At 39.3% G+C, this 22,193-nt stretch overlaps 1 protein-coding gene across 6 annotated transcripts in view; it reads left to right on the plus strand.

Annotated features, from left to right (window-relative positions):
- Positions 1-22,193, plus strand: part of LOC147325606 (putative voltage-dependent N-type calcium channel subunit alpha-1B) — a 217,353-nt gene that overhangs the window by 98,293 nt on the left and 96,867 nt on the right. For all 6 annotated transcript variants that reach the window (XM_086300181.1, XM_086300176.1, XM_086300179.1 and 3 more), the window contains exon 6: positions 21,631-21,734. In XM_086300181.1, the coding sequence (XP_086156307.1) occupies positions 21,631-21,734 (104 nt within the window). The remainder of the gene's footprint in view (positions 1-21,630; positions 21,735-22,193) is intronic.

Here is a 22,193-nt window from a genome sequence, read left to right on the forward strand (position 1 = left end):
CCAGATAGAAGAGCAAGAGAAGGCTCAGATGAGTTGGAATGAGGCTGGAAGTTCAAGGGAGGGTTAACAAGGAAATACAGCAGATACAAAAACAAATTCAGCAGAATAGCATCGTAAGTGTACTTGTGTGAATGCAGGGAAGCGGAGGCATTAATATCCTGAACCCATATCAATTCATTCTTGGCAAAGAAGGGAAAGGGTGAAGTTTTTGATATCATAAAGTAAGAAGAATCATTCAGGCAGCTTTGTTCTGTAGATTTCATACTTTCTCTCACCCAGATTTCACCTTGCAGATTGATGACTGCGCTGCCGCTGCCCAGAAGGGGATCATTCAGACCTTCTTTTCTAATAGTGCAAAAAAAAGAACATGCAAAGTGTCTCTCCCCTTCATTACTATCTTGCCCCACAACCTCCGCCTGACAAGGCCGTTTCCTAGGATCCTGCAGTCTCACAGCAGCTGATATGGTGGAATGAAGCACTGCTGTCTTCCACGTTATCCTGTAGCTTGAGGGAGTGGTTACAATGAAGGTGCATGGCAATAGCACTGCAAGCAGCATTAACAATTAAGTGAGGAAATCCAGTTTGAATATTGTGAGCTTCATGACTTTTCTTTTTATAACCTTTTTCTCAACTAAGATGTTGCAGGTCAGAAAATGATCATTCGTTTGAAGAGGCCCTCTAACTCTCTAATTGTAACTAATGACGCAGCTACTTTTTTCTTGATGGTGTAAAGAAGTCTGAAAGACCAATCCAAGACCTGATATGCGCTGAAATCTGCAGTGAAGTCATTAAAACAAGAGGGCAACTTGGTAGGGGGCAGAACGTCACCAAACTCACTCAGCACTCCTTCTTGATGTTATAAGCATGAAGCAGGGGAAAGGGGAAGGCAAATGAAGAGAGATTTCAGCTTATGCTAATGATCAGAATGTTGCCAGCTGCTGCTGAGCTGTGCTTTTCCCTTGAGAAAAATATCCTCACGCTATCGGAGTTGTCTTTTTCAGCTGGAGGCCAGACTATGGTTGAATACAGATCCATCCAGAGAGAAATTATTACTCCAGAATATTCCAGATTTTCCTTGAATAATTTGCTCACAACTAAATAATAATAATCGATTGCATTTATATAGTGCTTTTCTAGACACTAAAAGCACTTTACAATTCCACTATTCATTCACTCTCACGTTCACACACTGGTGGAGGCAATCCACAGTTGCAGCCACAGCTGCCCTGGGGCAGAGTGACAGAAGCGAGGCTGCAAGATGAGATTCCCAACCCTTTGAACCACGGTCGCCCAAAAAGTTGACTTGTTGTAATACTAACAGTATTTTTTTGTTCCAGTATTTTTTTTTTTTACCAATACATTGTTGTTTCACAGGTGTGAGTCGCTTTTGTCCCAAACACAACATGCCTGTCCTAAAAACACCTAAAACACATTGAAATAACTTTAATTTTCACCTTAAGATTATATTTTAGATCATCATTTTAGATCTTGTTGCCAAAATGCACCAGGAACTAGATCCGAGCTGCACAGCCCATTCTGTCATTTTTCTCTCTCACTGTAATCCCCATGAATCGTTCTTTGGCTAAGTTAATTATTAGGGGTAGTTAACCTTTTAAGCCCACGGGAGAGGGCATGTACCCATTAAATATTCTTTGCATATGCAACTCTCACGTTTCTGGGTCATTATGACCCAGCATTTTCAGTTTCTTGTATTTTGGTATTTTTCTGTATTATGGTTTATTTTCTGATTCTTTAGTTATCCTGTTTTGAATGTTATAATCCTAGGTTTCAGTGTTATTCTGGTTAAGAGTTTGTTCTTAGGTTTAGTTCAGTGTCTGGTCTGTGCCTATCATGTTTCCTGTTTTACTTTGAAAGTCTGTGTTCTAGGTGAATGTATTGAGTGTTGCTTCCTTTTGGTCTCGTCATGTCTGATTTCTCCCAGCTGTGCTCTCCTCCTGTGTCTCATTCCCCTCCTTATTCCCAGTGTATTTAAACCATAATACAGGAAAATACCAAAATATAAGAAACTGAAAATGCTGGGTCAAAATGACCCAGAACCGTGACAGAACCAGAGGAGTTGTACTTACATAACATGCATTATTAGAAAAAATGTGTTAAAAAAAAAGATTTTTAATTTTTAATTTCTTTGTAGTTTATTTTACTTTTTTGCAATTTATGCAGTTACTTTGGGTGTACTGCACACATAGTGTGTGAATGTGTGTGTGAATGGGTGAATGACTGAATGTAGTGTAAAGCACTTTAGGGTCCTTAGGGACTAAGTACAGCGCTATACAAATACAGGCCATTTGCCATTTATTAAAATTTAGGATATAATGATTGTATTGATGAATAGCAACTTGAAATGCTCCAGAAAATGACACTACAGCATGTAAAAATGTAAAGATAAGCTCTGGCAGACTTGGTTCTATGGTGTGCTTTAAAAAGGCAAGATTAAAGGTCATGGGGAAAGGTCATGGTCATGGTTTTAAGCATGGTGTGTTCTCGTTTTAGTGGGTAGAAATGAACCAACCTTGGTGTCATAGACCCATTTCTGTAATATACTCACATATCTATATTATTGCTAATATATATTGTAATATATCTATATCACTAAAGCACTTCTGGATGGATGCAAACTGCATTTCGTTGCCCTGTACCTGTGCATGTGCAATGACAATAAAGTTGAATTCTATTCTATTCTATTCTATTCTATTCTATTCTATGTTTAAAAGTTGCAAGCTAGAAGTTTCATTCCAACCTTAGACTGTATAGAAATAATGGCATAGCCAGTCCTTCTACAAGCAAGTCCAGGGAAAAGGAATTGAAAATATGTTACAGTGTCTTTGCCGTAGCTGCTATGATGTTAGGGCCTATGCTTTGAAGCCTTGAGCTGAACGTTTTTTCCAGTGCCATTATATTTTTTTGACATCATAAGTAAGGGTGGATCTGACGGAGGAACTGAGGAAATTTTCCAAATGCTTTAAATATAAATAAAAACAGGGTGGAATGATTTGCAGATAAAGTAGCCTTTTTAAGAAAAAATATTAGCTCATTTTTAATTTGATGGCAGCAACACTACTCGGCAACAAAAGCCTGGAGAAGTAAGTGGTCCTAAAAAGAAACAACTGAAGGAACATTTTGAAACTAATTAAGTTAACTGGCAACAGGTTGGTAACATGAGTGGGTATAAAAAGGCAGAGTAAAGATAGGCACTGCATTAAAACCAGGCTTCAAGTTTAAAATAAGCTGCTATTTTTCTTGAAATGGTACATTTTCTCCGTTTAAGCATTGGATACATTTTCTATGTCCCATTGTGAATAAAAGATATGTTTGTGAGATTTGCATTTCACACAGCAACTCAACATTTTTGGAATTGGGGTTGTAGAATAGAATCAACTAGAACAGAAATGTCCTTGCACTGTGTGAAAAATTCAGAAAAAGTACAGTGAGTGTTGGGTAGGTAACACACACACACACACACACACACACACACACACACACACACAATATTCTTGCACAATGAAAACTAATTATTTCAGTGGGAAATTCCACATGAATGTTTTTGGGTTTTTTTTGCAGATACGATCATTATTGGATGGGCTATTTTGATTTTGCATGACTGAGTTGGAATAGAAACTGTTTACAAGTCTAGTAGCACAGATTCTGGATGAGCTGTAAGATGTTCAAGAGGTTGACAGGTGAAAACTATGGGTGCTGGGGTGTGAACAGTCACTGATATTTGTGTCTCTGAAAAAGATGCAGGTTTTTGTGATATTATACAGGGAGAAAAGAAGGCAACAGTTGTTCATTGTATTTATGACCCTTTCCAGAGTCTTTTTTTGTCTGCCGCAGGACAGTGCATGTATCACACTGTGATGCAGTATGCCAGAAGGCTTCCTATCGAGCAAAGGTAAAAGGCCACCAGCAGCTTTTTGTTCAGGTTGCTTTATCTCAGCGCTCTCAGGTAGTGTATAAGCTGCTGTGCCTTTGACAGGAGCCATGGTATTAGAAGACCAGCGAACACTGTATGAAATGTGGGTTCCCAGGAAGTTAAAGGTGTGAACTCTTTCCAGTCAGTGTCTGTTAATGAAAACTGGGAGTGAGTCTGTGCTGCACATATTGAAATCTACACTGACCTTGTGTTTTTGCAGTGTTCAGTATCAGGTTGTGTGTTGAGAAAAGTGTCTTAGTCCTCAGATTGCATGACTATGGTTGATGAGGGTCACAAACTGAGTGTAAATGGAGTGCCGGATGGGTAAAGGACTCCCCACACAGCAAGAGGAATGCACCAAAATTTGATAGTTTGTGGATAATCCATCAATCACAAGTAGGCCCACCCTGAAGAAAAACTTGCTTTGATCATAAAGGACCACAATTTACAAAATAAACATCCTACGTTTTTATGTTACTGTACAAAATAATACATTAAAGCAGATAAAAAAATCAATCAATAACTGGAAACAGGAAGCCTTTTCACAGTTTTCAACATGCATGTCCATATTGCCATCTTGACCTTGCCCCTATTGACATTTTCTTTTAGCAGTAAATCCACAACATCGATCTCCAAAAGACAGCAGAGTATTGCATTTATTCACACTTTGAATACTGCTTTAGCTCTAGGCCAGTCAGTGGGGAAGTGACAGTGTTTTAGCAGCAGCAGGATGTGTGGGTGGTTTCTCAACGCTGATAATGTGGCAATCTTCATTTCATGGCTCGTGATTTTATTACATTTCCTGCGTCTCTCCTGGTGACCCAACGGCTGCCATCAATTTAGTGGCAACCCTAATTACCTCTACTCTGTCATGTTCAGAGTTTACACTGAAAAACTGATCCATAATTACATTACATCACATGTTTTCTTTGCTTTTGTGACTCGTATTAGTTTGCACCAGTCATAACTTAACAATGCTTTTGGTATATCTGTAGATCTTTCTATAGCACTGACTTCTGGCTCTGATTAAACTCTTGCCTTTTTTGGTATCTGAGATTAATTTTATTGTTTGTGAGACACATGAGCTTGCAGGCAAATTTCGCAATACATTCGTTAGAGCTCTGTGAGCAACACAGGCAGGTGCACCTTGACCTCAACATGGTGACATCTTGTGCTTTCAACTTCTTGTAAAAATAGAGGACAAAGCAACAAGATGTGTGTGATTCAGTTGTCTTTGTATGAATCCTTAAAATTCACGGGACAATTGAAGCTAAATTTATGTTATGTATGTTCACCATCCCTTTACTACAACACAGCTACCAAGAAAGAGAAATATTAACTTAACACCATCAAAAAAACTTCTGATTATCCAACCAGACCAACATACAACCAAAAGTAATATTTAACCCTGAGAAATCTGCATTTAAACATGACTCCTGAATTTAGCGACATCAATATGATGAAAAAAAAACACAAGTGCAACATCGAGACCAAATCAAGCTCCATACGAGAAAATCACGTCATATTTCTTTCCTACCAATCTCTCTGTTGTCAAACTCTGGAAAATAGATGTTTATGAGTGCAAGTCCACTGAGTCCTTGGTCAGTCAGCATAGTGAGAAAGATTATTCACAAGTAAAAAATACATAAGGGATGTGCCAATAAATTCACCCCAAGGTCAAGGTGCATAATACTCGGAGAAATAGCAAAAAAAAATCAAAATCATCTCATGCTCTACGGGTCTCAGATAACCTGTTAAATGTTACTTTTTAAAGTCCATGACAGCAAAAATAGGAAAAGAGTGAATATGTCTGACTATGGCATGTTGCAAATGCTTGCCCGGAGAAAGCCTGTTCTCTAAATAAAATATGGCGTGGCCTAGGTTTGCAAAGTTGCACCTGAACAAACCACAAGATTTTGTTATACATGTAGTTCATGGTCGACCCAGTGACTGCAAGGTGTTCCCAAAGTATTCTCGAGACAAAAGTCAGGCCATCTGTCTGTCAGCGAAAGCTCTGCTGATATTGTAAAATGCAACAGGACAGTGATCCAAGTATAGCAGCAGATTTACAACAGAATAGCTGAAAAAGAAAAGAATCAAGGAGTTGCAATAGCCCAGTCAAAGTACAGACCTCAACCCAATTGAAATCCTGTGGTGGGACCTTAAGAGCTGTGTGTAAACAAATGCCCACAAACCTCAACGAATTAAAGCAATACTGTAAAGAAGAGCAGGCCAAAATTCCTCCACAATGATGTGAGAGACTGAAAAAGTCATACGTACCTTGTGATGAGTGTGTCGCCTTTCGCTAAGAACTCTATCCTGATGTCTCTCACTCATATAAAAACTGTGTACTGCAAAGCACTGACTTAATGTCTTCATAGTTTAGGCCAACCTCAAAATAAAATCTATGAATCTCTCCTGCGGGGGGTGTCTCCTCCATTGCTAGGTTGAATATGTAAGTGCATGGACTTAATTAAAAATGTAAAACTTTTGCGGGAAATTTAAAAGAATAGGCTCTGCTGTAGATATTAACTAGAAGTTAGCCTGCGGGAATTATTTTACAAGTCCCAAAAAAAATAAAAAATAAAATACGGCCTCTTAAGTGAAAGAGATGACCAGATATTCAAATCCAATATGTCAGAAACAAACAGAAACCTGTTTTGACATGTTCTTCTTCTTCATGCACCTCTCTAAAGATCTTATATCCTCTGTGCCGCGAGAGCTGTTGAGCACATTCACTGCAGCTAGTGGTAAATGTTTCAAGGCTGTAAATTAGCTGCTGGATTGATTCAGAGAGGCTGACTTCATTTCACCAAGCTTTGTGTGTGTGTGTGAGGTGGCAGTTCTGTGAGCTGAGAGTGGGAGTACACTGTCACCCCACAACTGCATGATGCATGACTCCAAGTTTTGTTGGAGTTTTTGCTTTTTCCTCACTGATCATTCAGAGCAGTAAGCCCGCGATGACTCACGGGAATGACAGAGGTGGGATAACGATATCAAGTGAACTCATATAAAAACCTGAGACTTGGTGAAAATAAACCATTGCCACAAGCCAAAGGTTGTTTTTAGATATCAACAAACTGAATGTTTACTCCTTTGGCACCTTTCTACAACGAGGCAATTCAAAGTAATTTAAGACAGAACAAGCAACAAAAAAGGGAGTAAGCTAAATTTGGAGATAGGAGATAAAATAAGTGAAGACTCCCAGAAATGGAAAAATACACTCCAGCTACACTTCAATGGAAGTTATGATGGAATACTCCCAAATGAACTTACAAACAAAAAAGTTAAAAGCTTTGATTTCAAAGAACTGAGAATTGCTTGCAGATAGCAGATTGAAGGGTTTTTTTTTTTTTGGTTTTTTTGCTGCTTCTCTGGGTTTAATTTTATCTCTGAATCATTTACTTCTTCTGCTCAAACAAAGGGTCTGACATGTTATTTAGGCGTTGTACTATTCAGGTTATGTAAACTGGTGCTTAAAATTTAGGTCCGAGTCCATGCTGATGCTGAGATTTCTAGCACTGTTTCTCATCAGTTTGTCATCATCAATAGTGCTTTGTCGTGTTTTTTATTTTGTTAGATCTGCCCTTGTCTCCTAGTGTTTACCTTTTCACAGTGTTTCATGTGTTTCCTTCTCTTCCTATGTGGGCTTATTGAGCCTTGGTTAGACACATCCTGTTTTATTTTTCCTAATTTCTTTCCTTGTTTGCTTTTTCCTGTTTTACTTCCTGTCATTGTGTTTCCCCCACACACTGTCTTGTTAGTAGGGTTGGGCGATTGAGTCCAAAGTCCAGTCGTGGCATCGCCTGTGACGCTAATAGATCAATATCTACCCACTATGCTAGCACAGTCCACCCTTTATAACTACAAACACATGGGTGGCTGAGAAACAAACAAAGTTTATTTTTCACTTGCAGTATGAAGAAACATTTACACATTGATGTACAACACTGATTTTCTTTAGCCAACTTCAGTTAGTTAACCTAATTGCACAGCGAGAAGTTGTGATATTTACCAGCTCTTTAATTTTTTAAGTAAACTTATATAATCCTACTATAAAGGTTTAACCATAAGTTTTTCCCCTGTGTACAATATTTCACCTGTTACTCCTGCAATCTTTACCATGCCATCCTCACTCACTACCACATTTTTCACTAACAAAACAACTAATTAGATGACATAAACAAGCATCTCTACTGATGCGGTCACTTATACTGTTTTCACGATGATGATGATGATGATGATGATGATGATGATGATAAATCAGTGTTTATTAACTTCAAAGGGAGCAGAAGTCTGTGCTTTGGTTATATGTGGAGGTGTGGAATGAAACTGTGGCTTGGCAGATTTAATTTATTATGAATCTCAGAGTAATGATAATATTAATTTAATGCATCCGTGAGGAAATTAGCTGTCGCCAAATCACTTTGGCCATCTTCAATCCCTGATGTCATATACTTTTCTTATAGTCCTGTTTTCCTCATCCTTTATCACTCTTTTCTGTTTCTGTTTTCACACTTATTAGCCAGTCTGTTCTCCGGACCCTCTCCAGGATTTATTCCCCATATGTTTCCTTATGCCTTAGAGATACGTTTCTAAGTTCCTGTTCTTCCTATGCCCAGTAAAAAAAAATAATAATAAAAAAATCAAATCTGTTTATTTTTGCTTAAGCCTGTCAACATCTAAATCTTGCTTTTGGGCCCAAATTACAAACTTATCTCAAAGAGTAAGTGCTGATATTACCTTGGAGCATAACTTTAACTTACCTTTCTCTCTTTTCTTCTTTGCAGTCTAATGTTTAACTGAAGTTAACTCAACTATAGTGAAGTTACATAGTTCCGTCTTTTGGGACTAAAAGATATCCTTAGTCTTGTCCATCAGTATGTATTAATGTTTTGGATTTAGTTCTTTTTCCCATGAATAAATACACCTTACACTAATTAAATCTTAGACTACTTTTTTTTCAACATCACACTTAAACAACATATGTTCCCATTAGAAGGAGCTCGCTTAAGGCCAAATACTGCATCAGTAGTTTTGTAATGAACTAAATTAATATAGCCACTGGCCTTGGTTGCCATATGCCCTGTATTAGCTCTCATGCTGTGCATGCAATGTGGTTTAATCTCATTGCTTAGCTCCCCAAAGACTACACTTAGTGAACTAATCATGTGTCACATACACATGTGTAATAAATTCTTACAGTGAAAGCTAAATTTTAACACAATAGCATCCCTGTGATAATTGCAACTTCATGCTTTTTAGGATTTGGTGAGGTTAGTGTACAAAAATTCATAAAGTTTACTTGCAAAAAAGCCTTTAAGTTATGATGCTGTAGGGAAGGGGTGTGAAACATAAGGCCTATCCATCCATCCATCAATCCATCCATCCATCCCCACTTCTCCCACTTCTTCTTTCTACAATTCATAGTTGCAAGGGAGCTTGAGGCTATTCTAGATTATTGGGTTGTGAGGCTTGGTAGACTCGGAACAGATCACCAGTCTGTCACAGGGTGAGACAGAGAAACAAGCATTTGCATTTTTAGCACATTTAGATTCACCAGTGGATTAACAACAAAATAACAGAAAAGTTCCTGTTTTTCCACTATATATAATTCTACACATTTATCATGTAGTTTCACTTGTCTGACCCATTTGAGATCAAAGTGGGCAGTATGTGGCCCACTATGTAAAATGAGTTTGACATCCCTGCTGTAGGGGTATTTATTCTGCCTTTCACATCTCAATTTGGGCCACAGCCGCCCCATGCCAAATCATGCATAAACATAAGCTAAGTGGTATTAAAAAAAAATAAAATGGAAGTGCAAAATATGTTTTATTATTAAAAGAAACTGCTTTCAAAAGTATAAAAGTGTGAACAGTTGTTCTTGCTCCAGGAATTATTGCATTTGTATTTGTAGATATTCCCCTTTTGTAATCCAATATTTAGAGGAGGAAAGTATTTAATGGAGTCTAGTAAGATTTTTCACTAAGGTTTGGCAGTTTGCTTCCAGTTGCGTCATTATGCATACAAAAATAATTTTTATCACTTTTGTGCTTGACGGGTCTGCAGTATGTCCCGCCCAAAAGAGAGACCTTTCTGTAAAAGGGAGAGAATTTTCTCTGCTTGTGTTTACTTGTATAACAACAGAAAATCTCCATGGAAAGACAGCAGGATGAAAGCTTGAGCCTTCCCTGGATGTTATCGTCTCTAACCCAAGTCTAATTTTGTATATTTTATGTTTATAATATTATTTTTTTTGTATTGTCAGAGTAATGGAGAGAATAATTCATCACAAGATGCGTATATGCTGCGGATGGCTGTGAAGATTTTTTTTTTTAGATTGAACAGCAAGGTGTTTAGTGTTTTAAGTTTACCTTCACATTTCTGCAAGTGATTTGCCACATGAAAACTGCAGGGAGCACAAAAGCAAATGTGAAGAGCTAGATTAATATCCAAATATTGCAGGTATCAAGGAATGTCCCTTTTGTTCCTAACAGATAGCTGTGTGTCAGATTATTTTCATTCACTTGAATTATTGAATTATTTTCGAAGTCAATCGCTCTAACTCAGTGCTGTTTACTGTTATTTGTCCCGTCCCAAAATGCAATAAGAACTTTTCAGAATTTCTAGCTGGGATTATGCCTAAATACGATCACATTCTTATTGTGGGAGATTTTAATGTACATGTCTGCTGTCCTGACAAACCTCTGGTACCGGCAGGCAAGGAGAGAAGGACCCAAAATGCAGGTTTCAGTGAGGCAAAGTAGAACTCAAAGTAACCGCTTTATTAGCAGGTTGCCGGTAAACAGCGGACCAACTAAACTGGGAAAATACAAACTAACAGGCAGATACACACGGACGGAAAACAGAGTACAGAATGAAGGTGAATAGACATTAACGATGCGACAGAGAACAAAGGTAACACAGGGCTAATATACATACGGCAGTAATCAAGGGATGAGGCACAGGAGGGGAACACACCTGGGAGAAATCACAGCTGACGAGACAGGGGAATAGTAAACCGAACACACTGACACCAGACACGAACCTCCAAAGTAAAACAGGAAACCAGAAACAACTTACGAGGAAGCAGAAGACGCTGCACTTAATCTAGAATAATAATCAACACTATAGAAACATACCAAAATATAAAGAACTGAAGAAGCTGGGTCAGAATGATCCAGAACCGTGACAGGCCCAATCTGTACCTGGTCTCACACATGAACATGGACAGACACTAAACCTGGTCTTGTCGCACAGCTTGGCTGTGTCTAACGTGGAAATCTCTGACTTATTCTCTGACCATATGCCTGTATTATTTGATGCTGTGTTTTCACACACTGCCGTTCAAACCAGCGCTATTGTTTGCCACTGTCGGATCATTAACCCTTCCACTGCTGCCCAGTTCTCCTCTGCCTTTAGCCAGCTGTCTGTCCCCGCTGATCTCACTCCCTTGGGCACAGAGGACCTCAGTTCCTGGTTTGAATCTTCCTGCCAAACTATCCTGGACTCTGTGGTACATTTAAAACCAGGCAGCCCAAGGCTAAAACTGAGCCTTGGTTTAATGACACCACTCAGGCTTTGAGGAGGGACTGTTGTAGAGCTGAATGCAAATGGTATAGGGACAAATTGCAGGTGTCTCTTCAAATCTTAAAGGACTGCTGGAGTCTCTATCAGGATATTGTCAAAGAGGCTAAAAGGGAATACTTCTCCAAGATCATCTCCTCCAACAATCATGATCCACGTGTGCTATTTAACACTATTGACTTAGTTTGAAATGCTCCACAAAGTGGCTGTTTGAAGGCCTCTTATAACTGGTTGCAACTACGCGGGCTCTCATCTCTGCCCCTGAGTCTGACCCTCTATCTTAATCCCTTGCTCTGCTGTTTTTGACCAGTTTGAGCCTGTGACTCTTTGTTATTTCGAGGATGTGGTTGGCCATCTGAGGCCCTCCAGTTCTCAAATGATCCTGTCTATCCTTAAGGTTTTAAAGATATTTTGCCAGACATAGGGCACAATTTTCTTACTATTATAAACAGCAGTTTAATATCTGATGTAGACCCTGCTAATTTTAAGAATGCAGTAGTACAAACCCTGCTTAAGAAAGACAGGCCAATCTCCAAGATGCCTTTTCTGTTTAAAATCCTGAAGAAAATAGTATATTCCCAATTGATTGATTTTTTTAAAGTGAGAATGGTACCCTAGAGGTCTTCCAATCAGGTTTTAAAAACCTCCATAGTACTGAGTCAGCACTCTTAAAGGTTTTTAATGATATCTTTCCTACCTGTGATTCTGGTAATCATGTTGTTCTTGACTTGACTCCTTGCTTTTGACACTATAGACTACAACATTTTGCTGTCTCATTAACACCATCTTGCAGGCATTCGTGCTACTGCTTTGAATTGGTTTAAGTCTTATCTTTCTGACAGAACTTTTAGTGTTAACTTTTTAGGGTCCCTTTTCACTGTTCTTCAGTGTGGGGTCCCGCAGGGCTCAGTTCTAGGGCCTCTGCTTTTTTCATTCGGAACCATCCTTGGAAGGCCTGGAATATCCTTCCACTGTTGTGCCGACGACTGCGGATTTATCTGCCTCTGGATCTGAAGGATGCCTTCTCTATTAACCCGTTTCTGGCATGTTTAGAAGATATTAAAACTTGGATGGCCCTAAACTTTTGAAAATGTAAATCAAGGAAAACTGAGGTGATTGGGTTTGGTCCTAGCGGACCCCTGATTTGCGACCCCTGGCAGAGTATTGTTACTTTTGTACTTGTAGTGTACTTGTTGTTACTAACATGGGTTTTAAGATGGACAGTGATTTTAAATTGGACACAAAAATTAGGGCTACTGTCAAGTCGAGTTTTTATAATTTTATTTACTTTATCCTGGAGGTACCCAGGTCTCTATTGTTGCTCTTAACCTCTGGAATAACCTGCCCCTGCACATTAGAGAGGCCCCTTCATTGTCCATTTTTAAAACACATCTTAAAATCCATTTTTATTCCTTAGCATATGATGCAGTTTGACCTGGAATTTTTTTGTTTTAATTTAAGTTGAATTATTATTATTTATTTATTTTTTAATGTATGTGTTTTTCTTTGTTTTTTGTTTTTTTGTAATGTCAAATGTACAGCACTTTATTTTCAGCTGGGATTTGTCTGAAATTGCTATATAAATAAATTGCTTGCTTGCTAGCTTATAAAAACAACACAGGATCTCTCTGCATCTGATAATTATTTTCTGTATTAGACATATTCCACAGCTCTTGTCTTTTATCTAAACTGTTGGTGGTCATCTAGTGACTGCTGCCCCCACCTCCTCACCCCATCAAGTTGCCTCAGTGTCTGACTCATGATTTCACCCCTCTATCAGCACATCTGTTCTTCCCTTTAAGTCTGATTTTCCCAGGTTTTTCCAGTCCATGCCTAAAACCCACTGACACTTATTTTTGTCAGACTACAAGCATCAAGCTGTTCTTAATGGATTACTTACACCCTCACCAGGTCTGCTTGTTTGAGGCACTGGTGTTCATAGGTTCCATTGGCAATTACTTGAATGGAGTGGCTGAGTGTGTGCCAGCAGAACTTTACATTTTTCCCTCTAATTTGCCCCGCTTAGCAAATCTTGCCTTCAATATAGATGGAAGCACAGATGTGCCTCACAGTGCCAGAGGCTGCTTGTTGATATATAGAATAGTGAGTGGATCACACCCTCCATCCAGAAGTGATAAAGGATAAACTGATGTGATGGATGTCTTTCTAGGATGCCCAGGGGCTTTAACAGGTCTTTTCTTTCCTTTAGCAGCGGTATTGATTTTACCTTGGCTGTCTATCTGTCTGTACATACCGGATGTTTTTATGTCTTTGTCATCATGACAAAATGTGCCCACAACTACAATGGGATTCAACACAAAGACTATTTTGAGCACTTTGGACCAAGGGACGCTGCATCCTCCCTGGCTAACAATAATGAGCATACTCTGGCTTGTCCGCCTTTCTGACTCTGGTCATTTGTAAACTGAAATTCATGTTTTATTTAGTATGGCCAAAAGCTAGTGATTGACCCAAAAAATTAATTAGGAAAGTTTTTACTGAAGAGACAGAGCAAGGGAGCCAAGGGATTTTATACAACCAGAAGTCGTTTTTTTTTTTTTTTAACCAGTGAAGTCGCCTTCTGGTGACCACTAAATAGAATGGAGATTTAGGGTATTTCTACATTGCTACCACTTTTAAGATGTAGAAGCCATTTCCATCTTGTGTTTTATCTATGACACCCACACTAGTCCATGTTCACGTGTTATTTGTTTTTGTTTTTTTCTGAAAACTGCAGCAAGTCCAGCCCAGCGGAAGCTCCAGTAAAAAAACATGATGGGGATGCAGTGACAGCACTGTTGGGTAATGAAAAATGAAACAACCAATGTGGTGACCATAAACCTCAGACTTCTCTGGAATCATCACAAATATTTCATATGTTTAGTTTCACTCAGTCACATTAGTCTACATTTGCACATCTATTATAATCTTCTTTTGAAGTTCCCACGTCAGATCTTTAACATCTTTTGCCCAATTTAACCCCTGCCTTTTCTTCTCTCTCACTGTCTCCAAACGTGCCATCCCCCTCTTCTCTTCCTTTGTCTTTGGCCAACAGTACAACAGTTTCTACTGGTACCCTGTTGACTGGAGGCAGTCATTAATGATCCAAGCCCAGACTAATCCAGTATTACCAATGAGCCACACATTCAATTTGCAAAGAATTTACGCCAAGTTCACAATTTTACACCTACCAGATTGAATTATAAAACACAACTTTTTGGTAAAGTGATGAAAAGAGAGTCTGTGGCAGTTTAGAGTTTTTTGAGTTGTAACTAGGGCTGTGCGATATGACCAAAATCTCATATCCAATATAAGAATTCTATCGTCCCGATAACAATATAAATCACAAAAATGTAACATTTTCTGTAAATTCTTTAAACTTCAGGCAGCTCGACTTGCAGGAAGTGTTTCCAGCTGCGTGTCATGTAGCTGGAGTCGAGTGTTTTAACAGATGCATGAAACTATACATTTTTAGACATAAGTTGTAACGGCCGCCGTTTTCTTTGTGAGTATTTATTACACGGCGTGCTGCGGGGAAAAGCCTGTTCTAACGTTTGAGTCTAAGGTTTATTTTTTAGCACCTGGCGGCTCTTTTTTACTTCTCATCCGTAATTTCAGTTTATTTTGAAAAGTCTCAACAGGATCTTGAGCTTTATTGTGAAACGTTTATGTGGAACATAAACAAGCGGACACGCGATGCTGTTACCGTCGTTGTTGCTAACCACAACGCATAAAAACAGGCGCTTGTCCGTCCGTAGTGTGGTTATATAAAATATAAGAGAAAGAGAGAACTTTAAGAAATTAATATAGCCACAACAGTGACCATCAAAACGATGAAAAAATATTGCCGTAAACAGTTTATTTTGCGACACCACGAAACAAACAATAGCGTAAAATGAAACCATAGATGTTTTTATATTGTCATCCGATATATATTGTTATATCGAACAGCCCTAGTCGTAACTGTAATCAGAGTTTTTAGAAGACATTTAGAAGACACTCTGTAACTGCCACGGTAATAAAACTGACCTCAGTGCATCATATTATGTATCACAAGCCTGCAATATACTACTACAGGTGAGCAATACATCAAAATGAAGGCTGAGTTTAAAGATTGCCAGTCAAGATGACCTCTAAATGTTTGAACCTTCTTTTACTTGCAATATTTGGCTGGTTAGGTTAAAAAAAAAAAGGAGGTAATTTCTGAAACCTATTACTTCATGCTTCACTGAACTCAACTGATTTGAGTGGAAGAGAAAACATGAAAGGAAAATCTTGTAAGGTTTATACCGAGAGAATTTAACTAAAGGTGGAGGGAAAAGAGATGCAGAGAAAGACATGAAGATTGAGTGATAAGATGATGAGACGGTGATGAAATGCTGGAAATGCTGTAAAAGATACGATGCCGTGCAAAGCAGCGAAGCTTCCCTCAGCCATTTATCCTGGTGTGTGGGCGGCTGCTTCTCTGACAGCCGAGACAGAGGGTGTGCTTCTGTACATTTGTGTGCGTTCTTCTCACATTCTCGGGTGCATAATATACATCTCCTGCCTGCTGATTCAGCCGCCCCGAACCTCCCATCACAATTACAGCCAGTGTGTGGCAGCGCCGCGACACTGACGTCTGCAAAAAGTCACCGGCCTCAACAGAGCCCATCAGTCGGCAGGTCTGTCCCGAGCTAACAGGCCGCTGTGTGGGTGCTGACTCCCAGAATCGCCTTTGGGGAAAGTAACATGACTATTATCCCCATTGTAGCTCAGTCACTGTGAAGTACAGTGTCATTTTGGGACATAACCAAAAATGATAATAAAACATCCAACTACACATAGCTGATGTATTGGAACCCTGTAAGCCTCAGAAAATGAGGGAGAAAAAGCCTTACAGCTTACATGAGGCAACATTATAATTCAGTAGGAATCATATTTTAGCTACCCGATGATTCAGTATTTCCTTCTCATTCATCATAATAATCTTTTGATCTGGTTTTTGTGTTGCGTGTCTTGAAACTGAACCAAACCGTAAATATTAACTTCGCAAATCCAAAACAAATACCTTACAGTTTTTCTCAAATGCTAAAACACATTTCACAAACGTTTCCACCATGTTCCCCAATGTCTAAATACAACACCCTTTTCTAAAGCTACATAAACACAACAAAATGTAAACACTATACACATCATTACACACTACAGCAAAAGAATTGAAAACACAATGCTCAATTTGTGAGAAGGTTCTTTTCATAACTGCCAATGCATATTTTTAGAAACTATACAGTAACGAATCGTCGTAGATCTCTGTGGGGGATTAGGCATTTAGATTTGTGAGTTTCATATGAAGAGTATAAATCCATAGAAAATCCTGCATGTACGTACACTACTGTAACACAACTCAATGCAAAAACAGAATCTATTGCACACAACAGTACTCTTGAAAACATGATCAGGGTGTGAAGATTTTTTATTTACGTTATTCACACCACACACACACCACAATCACTGTGCGGCATCATGTCGCTGAGCTGCATCGAGCCACATCACCTCATCCACATCGCAGGCTATATTGTCTCTCGCCAGGCACCGCGGGAAAAACACCCTGGAATGGCGAATCCATCCTTGGAAGGCCTCCGCTGGGATGTCAACACAGGCCAGCTCCATTGCCCTTAGGAGGTTCTCTCTTGTGTATGGCTGTCTGTCATACACCTTCCATCTCCATGATGAGAAGAACTCCTCTATAGGGTTCAGGAAAGGGGAGTAGGGTAGCAGACAGACGTTTAAAATGTGGTCACTGTTGGTGGTGAACCACTCTCTGATTTGATTTGTTCTGTGGAAGCAGACATTGTCCCAAATGATCACATAAATGTGATGTGCGGGCCCAGGATGGTGTTGGTGGTGGTCCAGGAGGATGTGTTTTAGCTCCTCTAGGAAGGTGAGGAGACGTTGGGTGTTGTAAGACCCAAGGACAGCATGCCGGTGGACAAGCCCCTTCGAACCCATGGCCGCACAAAAAGTAATATTATCCCCCCGTTGGCCAGGAACCTCAGCGATGGCTCTTTGGCCAATGATGTTACGGCCTCTTTGCCTTCGTTTCTGCAGGTTGAAGCCAGCCTCATCCAGGAAGAGGTACTCATGAGGTCTGGCCATCGTGTCCAACTGTAATATCCTCTGTGAAAATGTGAAAGTGCACAGGTGTTCAGAACAACAGTCAATCAGGTAGCACAGTATTGTCCAGAAGTAATGTAGGCCACTGAGCAACACAGTATGTCCACTAACTGTACTGTGAACATGGATGTATACTTACTTGCACATACTCGTAACGTAGGTCTTTGTGTCGCAGAGTTGCGCTCAAAGGGAACCCTATAGACCTGTTTCATCCGCGTCTTTTTGCGCCGGAGAACTCGGTCTATTGTGGCCAAGCTGACATCGTCAATGCTCTCAAAGTTGACATTATCGGCAATGACTTTGTCTCTGATCTCCCGGAGTCTGATGAGGTTGTTCCCACGAACCATATCCACAATGAGGGTTTCTTGTGCCGCTGTAAATATGGCAACCCTCCCACCTCTATGTGGCATTCTTTCAACTCTGAAGAAAGAAACATGTGTTGTCAATTGACATGTGTTAAAATACAGTCACAACTGATTTGAAACCAATAGACTACTTTCACAGGTTTGTAAAACTGTATTGTGACAAAGAAAGCAATCGAGTACAATACCTGGTGTGTTGTCTGAATGCCCTGATAATGGTGGCCACGGTGAACCTACTCAGGTTTGGATGGACTCTTAGTTAGGGCTGGGCAATATGGCCTAAAATTCATATCGCGATATAATTTGAAGCATGTGCGGTAACGAGATATATCACCATATATTCTTTTCTTCTGTATAACGTATTTTCCACACTATAAGGCACACTTAAAATCCTTTTAATTTTCTCAAAAATCAAGAGTATGTATGAATTCTGGTTGTGCTTACTGACCTCGAACCGATTTTGGCGTGCAGAAATCTGTTAAAAAATATTTTAGTACAACTTTGGTAAGCCACACTGCTTGATGGATTGTCAGAGCATTACGGCTGCCGTAGTGAGGAGCTTTGCGGAGTAATCTGGGTCCAAAACTCCGTCTGCTTCAGGTCATAAAGTCAAACGAACACTAAGAGTTAAAAACGGTCTAAATTCTTTCATCTTTAATTAAATCATCAGAATTGCTGCTTTATCGGGTGTAACAATTAAGTTTTACATCCATGAAAACAGAATTTATTAAATTTAACGGAGTTAGAAGTTAATAGGAAGTTAGCTCACTAGTTTCCACCTAAACATTTCATACCATGTTCTGACTGAGAGATTTTTGAAACTAATTCAAACGTACAGCTCTGCTACCACTTCCAACATAAATGAAGACAGAAAACTAAACAGCAGTGGCGTTTGCAGGGTTACTGAAGTTGGACTACCTGGTATATAATGTTGTGCTACGTGATTGCTAGCGACACAGCTATGTTAGCATAACATTAGCACAGTGAAGCTGGAGGATGAACGCCAACTTTTTTCCCACTCGATAAAAGTTAACGTGAGGGATTCTGGTGGTCAGGGACAAATGCAATCGCATAGCAGGATGCCATACACGGGCCAAACTTCAGTCAGGAGAATAACTGAGATTATTCATCCACAAAACGAGGCTAGTTATTAATATACTGCAACAACATGGGGATAGAGAGAGAATTCAACATTAATGAATCAATGTTACGGAAGTGGAGGAAGCGCAGTTTTTGGCTTTCCCCATATTTCAAAAGTGCTTCATCTCTTTGCTATGACTGTGGCCCGCCATAATTTGCAGATGATAATGGTTTTAGCCGCTGCGATGCTTTCGACCAAAACAGGCGCAGCTTGATGACATCATCAACATGCGCTATCGCGATAGAGCGATATACTCAAAATCTCTATCGTTGGCCAAATTTATATCGTTTCTATCGTATATCGTTTATATCGTCCACCCCTACTCTTAGTCCTGCTTCAGCCATTGTCATGCCATGGACAATGACTGTTGCTCGCATCTCGTCCGTAATGATGGTGCGAGGTTGTCTTGCTCTCCCTCCTGGGCCTCCTCCTCTTCCTCGTTGGCCTGCTCCTCTTCTTCCAGGGCCAGCTCTTCTCCCTCCTTTGCATCGAATTCCTCTTCCCCTGACTCTGCCTTCATCCATTGTGTTTGTTTGGACTCTTCAGCATACTGTGCACTCTGAACTTGCTTTTATACATGTGATCACAGCATTAGCAACAGGTGTCTTCAATTTTGAGTCGTTGTGTGTAATGAATGATGCCAGGTGTGTTCATTGTGTTCAGATATTGCTGACTGTGGCAAGCATGTTGCATCACATGAGCTTTCATTTGAGAATATGAGTTCTTTTGCAACTTGTGTTTTAGCAAGGAAAGATGTGTTTAGATTTATGACAACGGAGGATTGTCTCCTGTGAATTGTGTCTTCATGTGACATGTGTTTATGATATTGGTAAATGATGGCTAGATTTAGTAAATGTGTTTAGAAAACTGGTCATTTTGTTTAGAGGATTGGCTTTTGTGTTTTAGCATTTGAGAAAAACTGTAAAAACGCTAAAATAATGGTTTATCATCTAATCTGAGCTGTTGAGACAAACTCGTTTTACTTTACTGATAAAAATAACTAAGGAAATGATCTAACAATAAATGAGGAAAGTCCAAAAACTCGGCATTAATGACTGCATTAATATGAACACAGTACTTCATAATCACAGGATCCTATAGAGTAGTGTGTGTGTGTGTGTGTGTGTGTGTGTGTGTGTGTGTGTGTGTGTGTGTGTGTGTGTGTACGTATGTACCATGTTTAGATATTTTTGTGAGGACCAAAAATGGGAATGCTAATGGGGGAAAAAATACCTGTCCCTGAGTTTGAAGGTTTTAGTGTCAGAGCTATAATTAGGTTAGGGTTAGGCCATGGCATTTATTTTCGATGGTTATGGTTAGGGGAAGTGGCTAGGTAATGCTAGAGAAAGCATGCTAGGGATGGCATAATGTCAATTGGATGTCCCAACTAAAACATGAAAACAAGTGTGTAAAAACAAGTGTGTGTCACAAATCACAGAGCAGACAGAACTAAATGACCATAAGTGTAGATCCTAATTTTTTAGCTTTTCTTTTATGTTTCATTGTGGGTCTGACCATCTGCACTAAGCACGGAAACACTGGAAACACAAGTGAACATCTGAGGCTGGTATCTCAGCAGATTAATGCTCGTGATTTGGATTTCAGCCGTCAGATATGCATCTAATGTTCAGGGATCTAATTATTATGTTTGTGTTGTCTGCATTTTGCACCTACCTGATATCAGTTGGTGCCGTGTGCCTTCTTGGACTGGTGATCAGTTTGTGTTTGTGTATTTGAAGTGAGAATATAGAGTCATTTAAATGCTCTGTTTCTCTGTTTGTGTAGGAGCAATTTATTTTTAAAATATAGGTTTCTGTTTGGCATTGATAGAGGACCGAGTTATTTGCATGAGGAACATTAGCTGGGCTGTTTTGGGGGACCCCATTGATATGATAGAGTGTTGGGTTGTTGTTTTTTTCAGTGTTTTGTTTTATTTAATTGAAAAGTTGTTTTTCTGATGAGGCAAGTAGGCAAAAGTTCTTGTTCTGTCAGCCACAGTAGTGAAAAATACATTTATATTCAGAGCTGTGGATGAAAATTTGAAAATAGTTTGAAGAAAAGCAATAATACAGAACCAAGTTTATTCAAAACTTTATTCATTAACTTAGTAAAGTGTAGTTACTACCTTACACTGAGCATGCAGTTTAATAAGAAAATGAACAGTCAGCCCAGGTGTCCTTTTGCACTTCTTTTTTCTTTGATTTTTTGTTTTATTTATGAGTTTAATTAAATGAATGAAATGAGAATTTATTTATTTGTACTCCCACTGGAAATAAAAGCTTTGCACATTTTTTTCAGAGTTTGGCAAAGACACTGAAAATGTTCTTGGAGCTTAACGTATACAAACTTTAACTTAATTTGATTTTGAGAGTGCATCTCACAACAAAGCACAGAAGAATTAAATCTACATATACCAGTACTAATGCTAATATTGTTTTCTGTGTGTCCAGACCAATGACGTCGCAGGAAACACTTGGAACTGGCTTTACTTCATCCCTCTCATAATCATCGGCTCCTTCTTCATGCTTAACCTGGTGCTTGGTGTTCTTTCTGGGTAAGTCATATATTACAGGTAAACCTAAAGGGTGAACTGTAGTTATATATTCTCTTCTTTACGATCATTATGTTGTTTGCCTTGTTTGAAATCACCTCTGCCCCTGCTGTTTTTGTCAGGTTGCCAGTTTCTTTCACTGAATTTCAGCTTCTCACAGTCTGTGTCAAAGGATGTGCCAAAATGAAAGAGTGAGACAAAAAGTCAAAGAAAACTAACTTTTAATAAGTCAATGAACAAAAGAAGCAAATACTAATACAGCAGAAACCCCAACTTATGAAATTAATTCATTCCCAAGGGTCTTTCGTAAGTCGAAGCACTCATCGTGCTTTTTGAGTGAACGATAGGCTAATTGCTAACTGCAACAACAATACGTCGTTCAAGTGGAACAGCGAAGCGCAAGTACGGAAGCCAAGGGGGTTGTCACATGATTTGGAAGGCATTGTGGGCCTTCTGGACTCA

The sequence above is a fragment of the Aulonocara sp. 'chitande type north' Nkhata Bay genome, linkage group LG7, assembly GCF_057382095.1.
Source record: "Aulonocara sp. 'chitande type north' Nkhata Bay isolate Kocher_YH1m ecotype deep benthic linkage group LG7, A_spYH_male_GT1.1, whole genome shotgun sequence".
Taxonomy (NCBI): domain Eukaryota; kingdom Metazoa; phylum Chordata; class Actinopteri; order Cichliformes; family Cichlidae; genus Aulonocara; species Aulonocara sp. 'chitande type north' Nkhata Bay.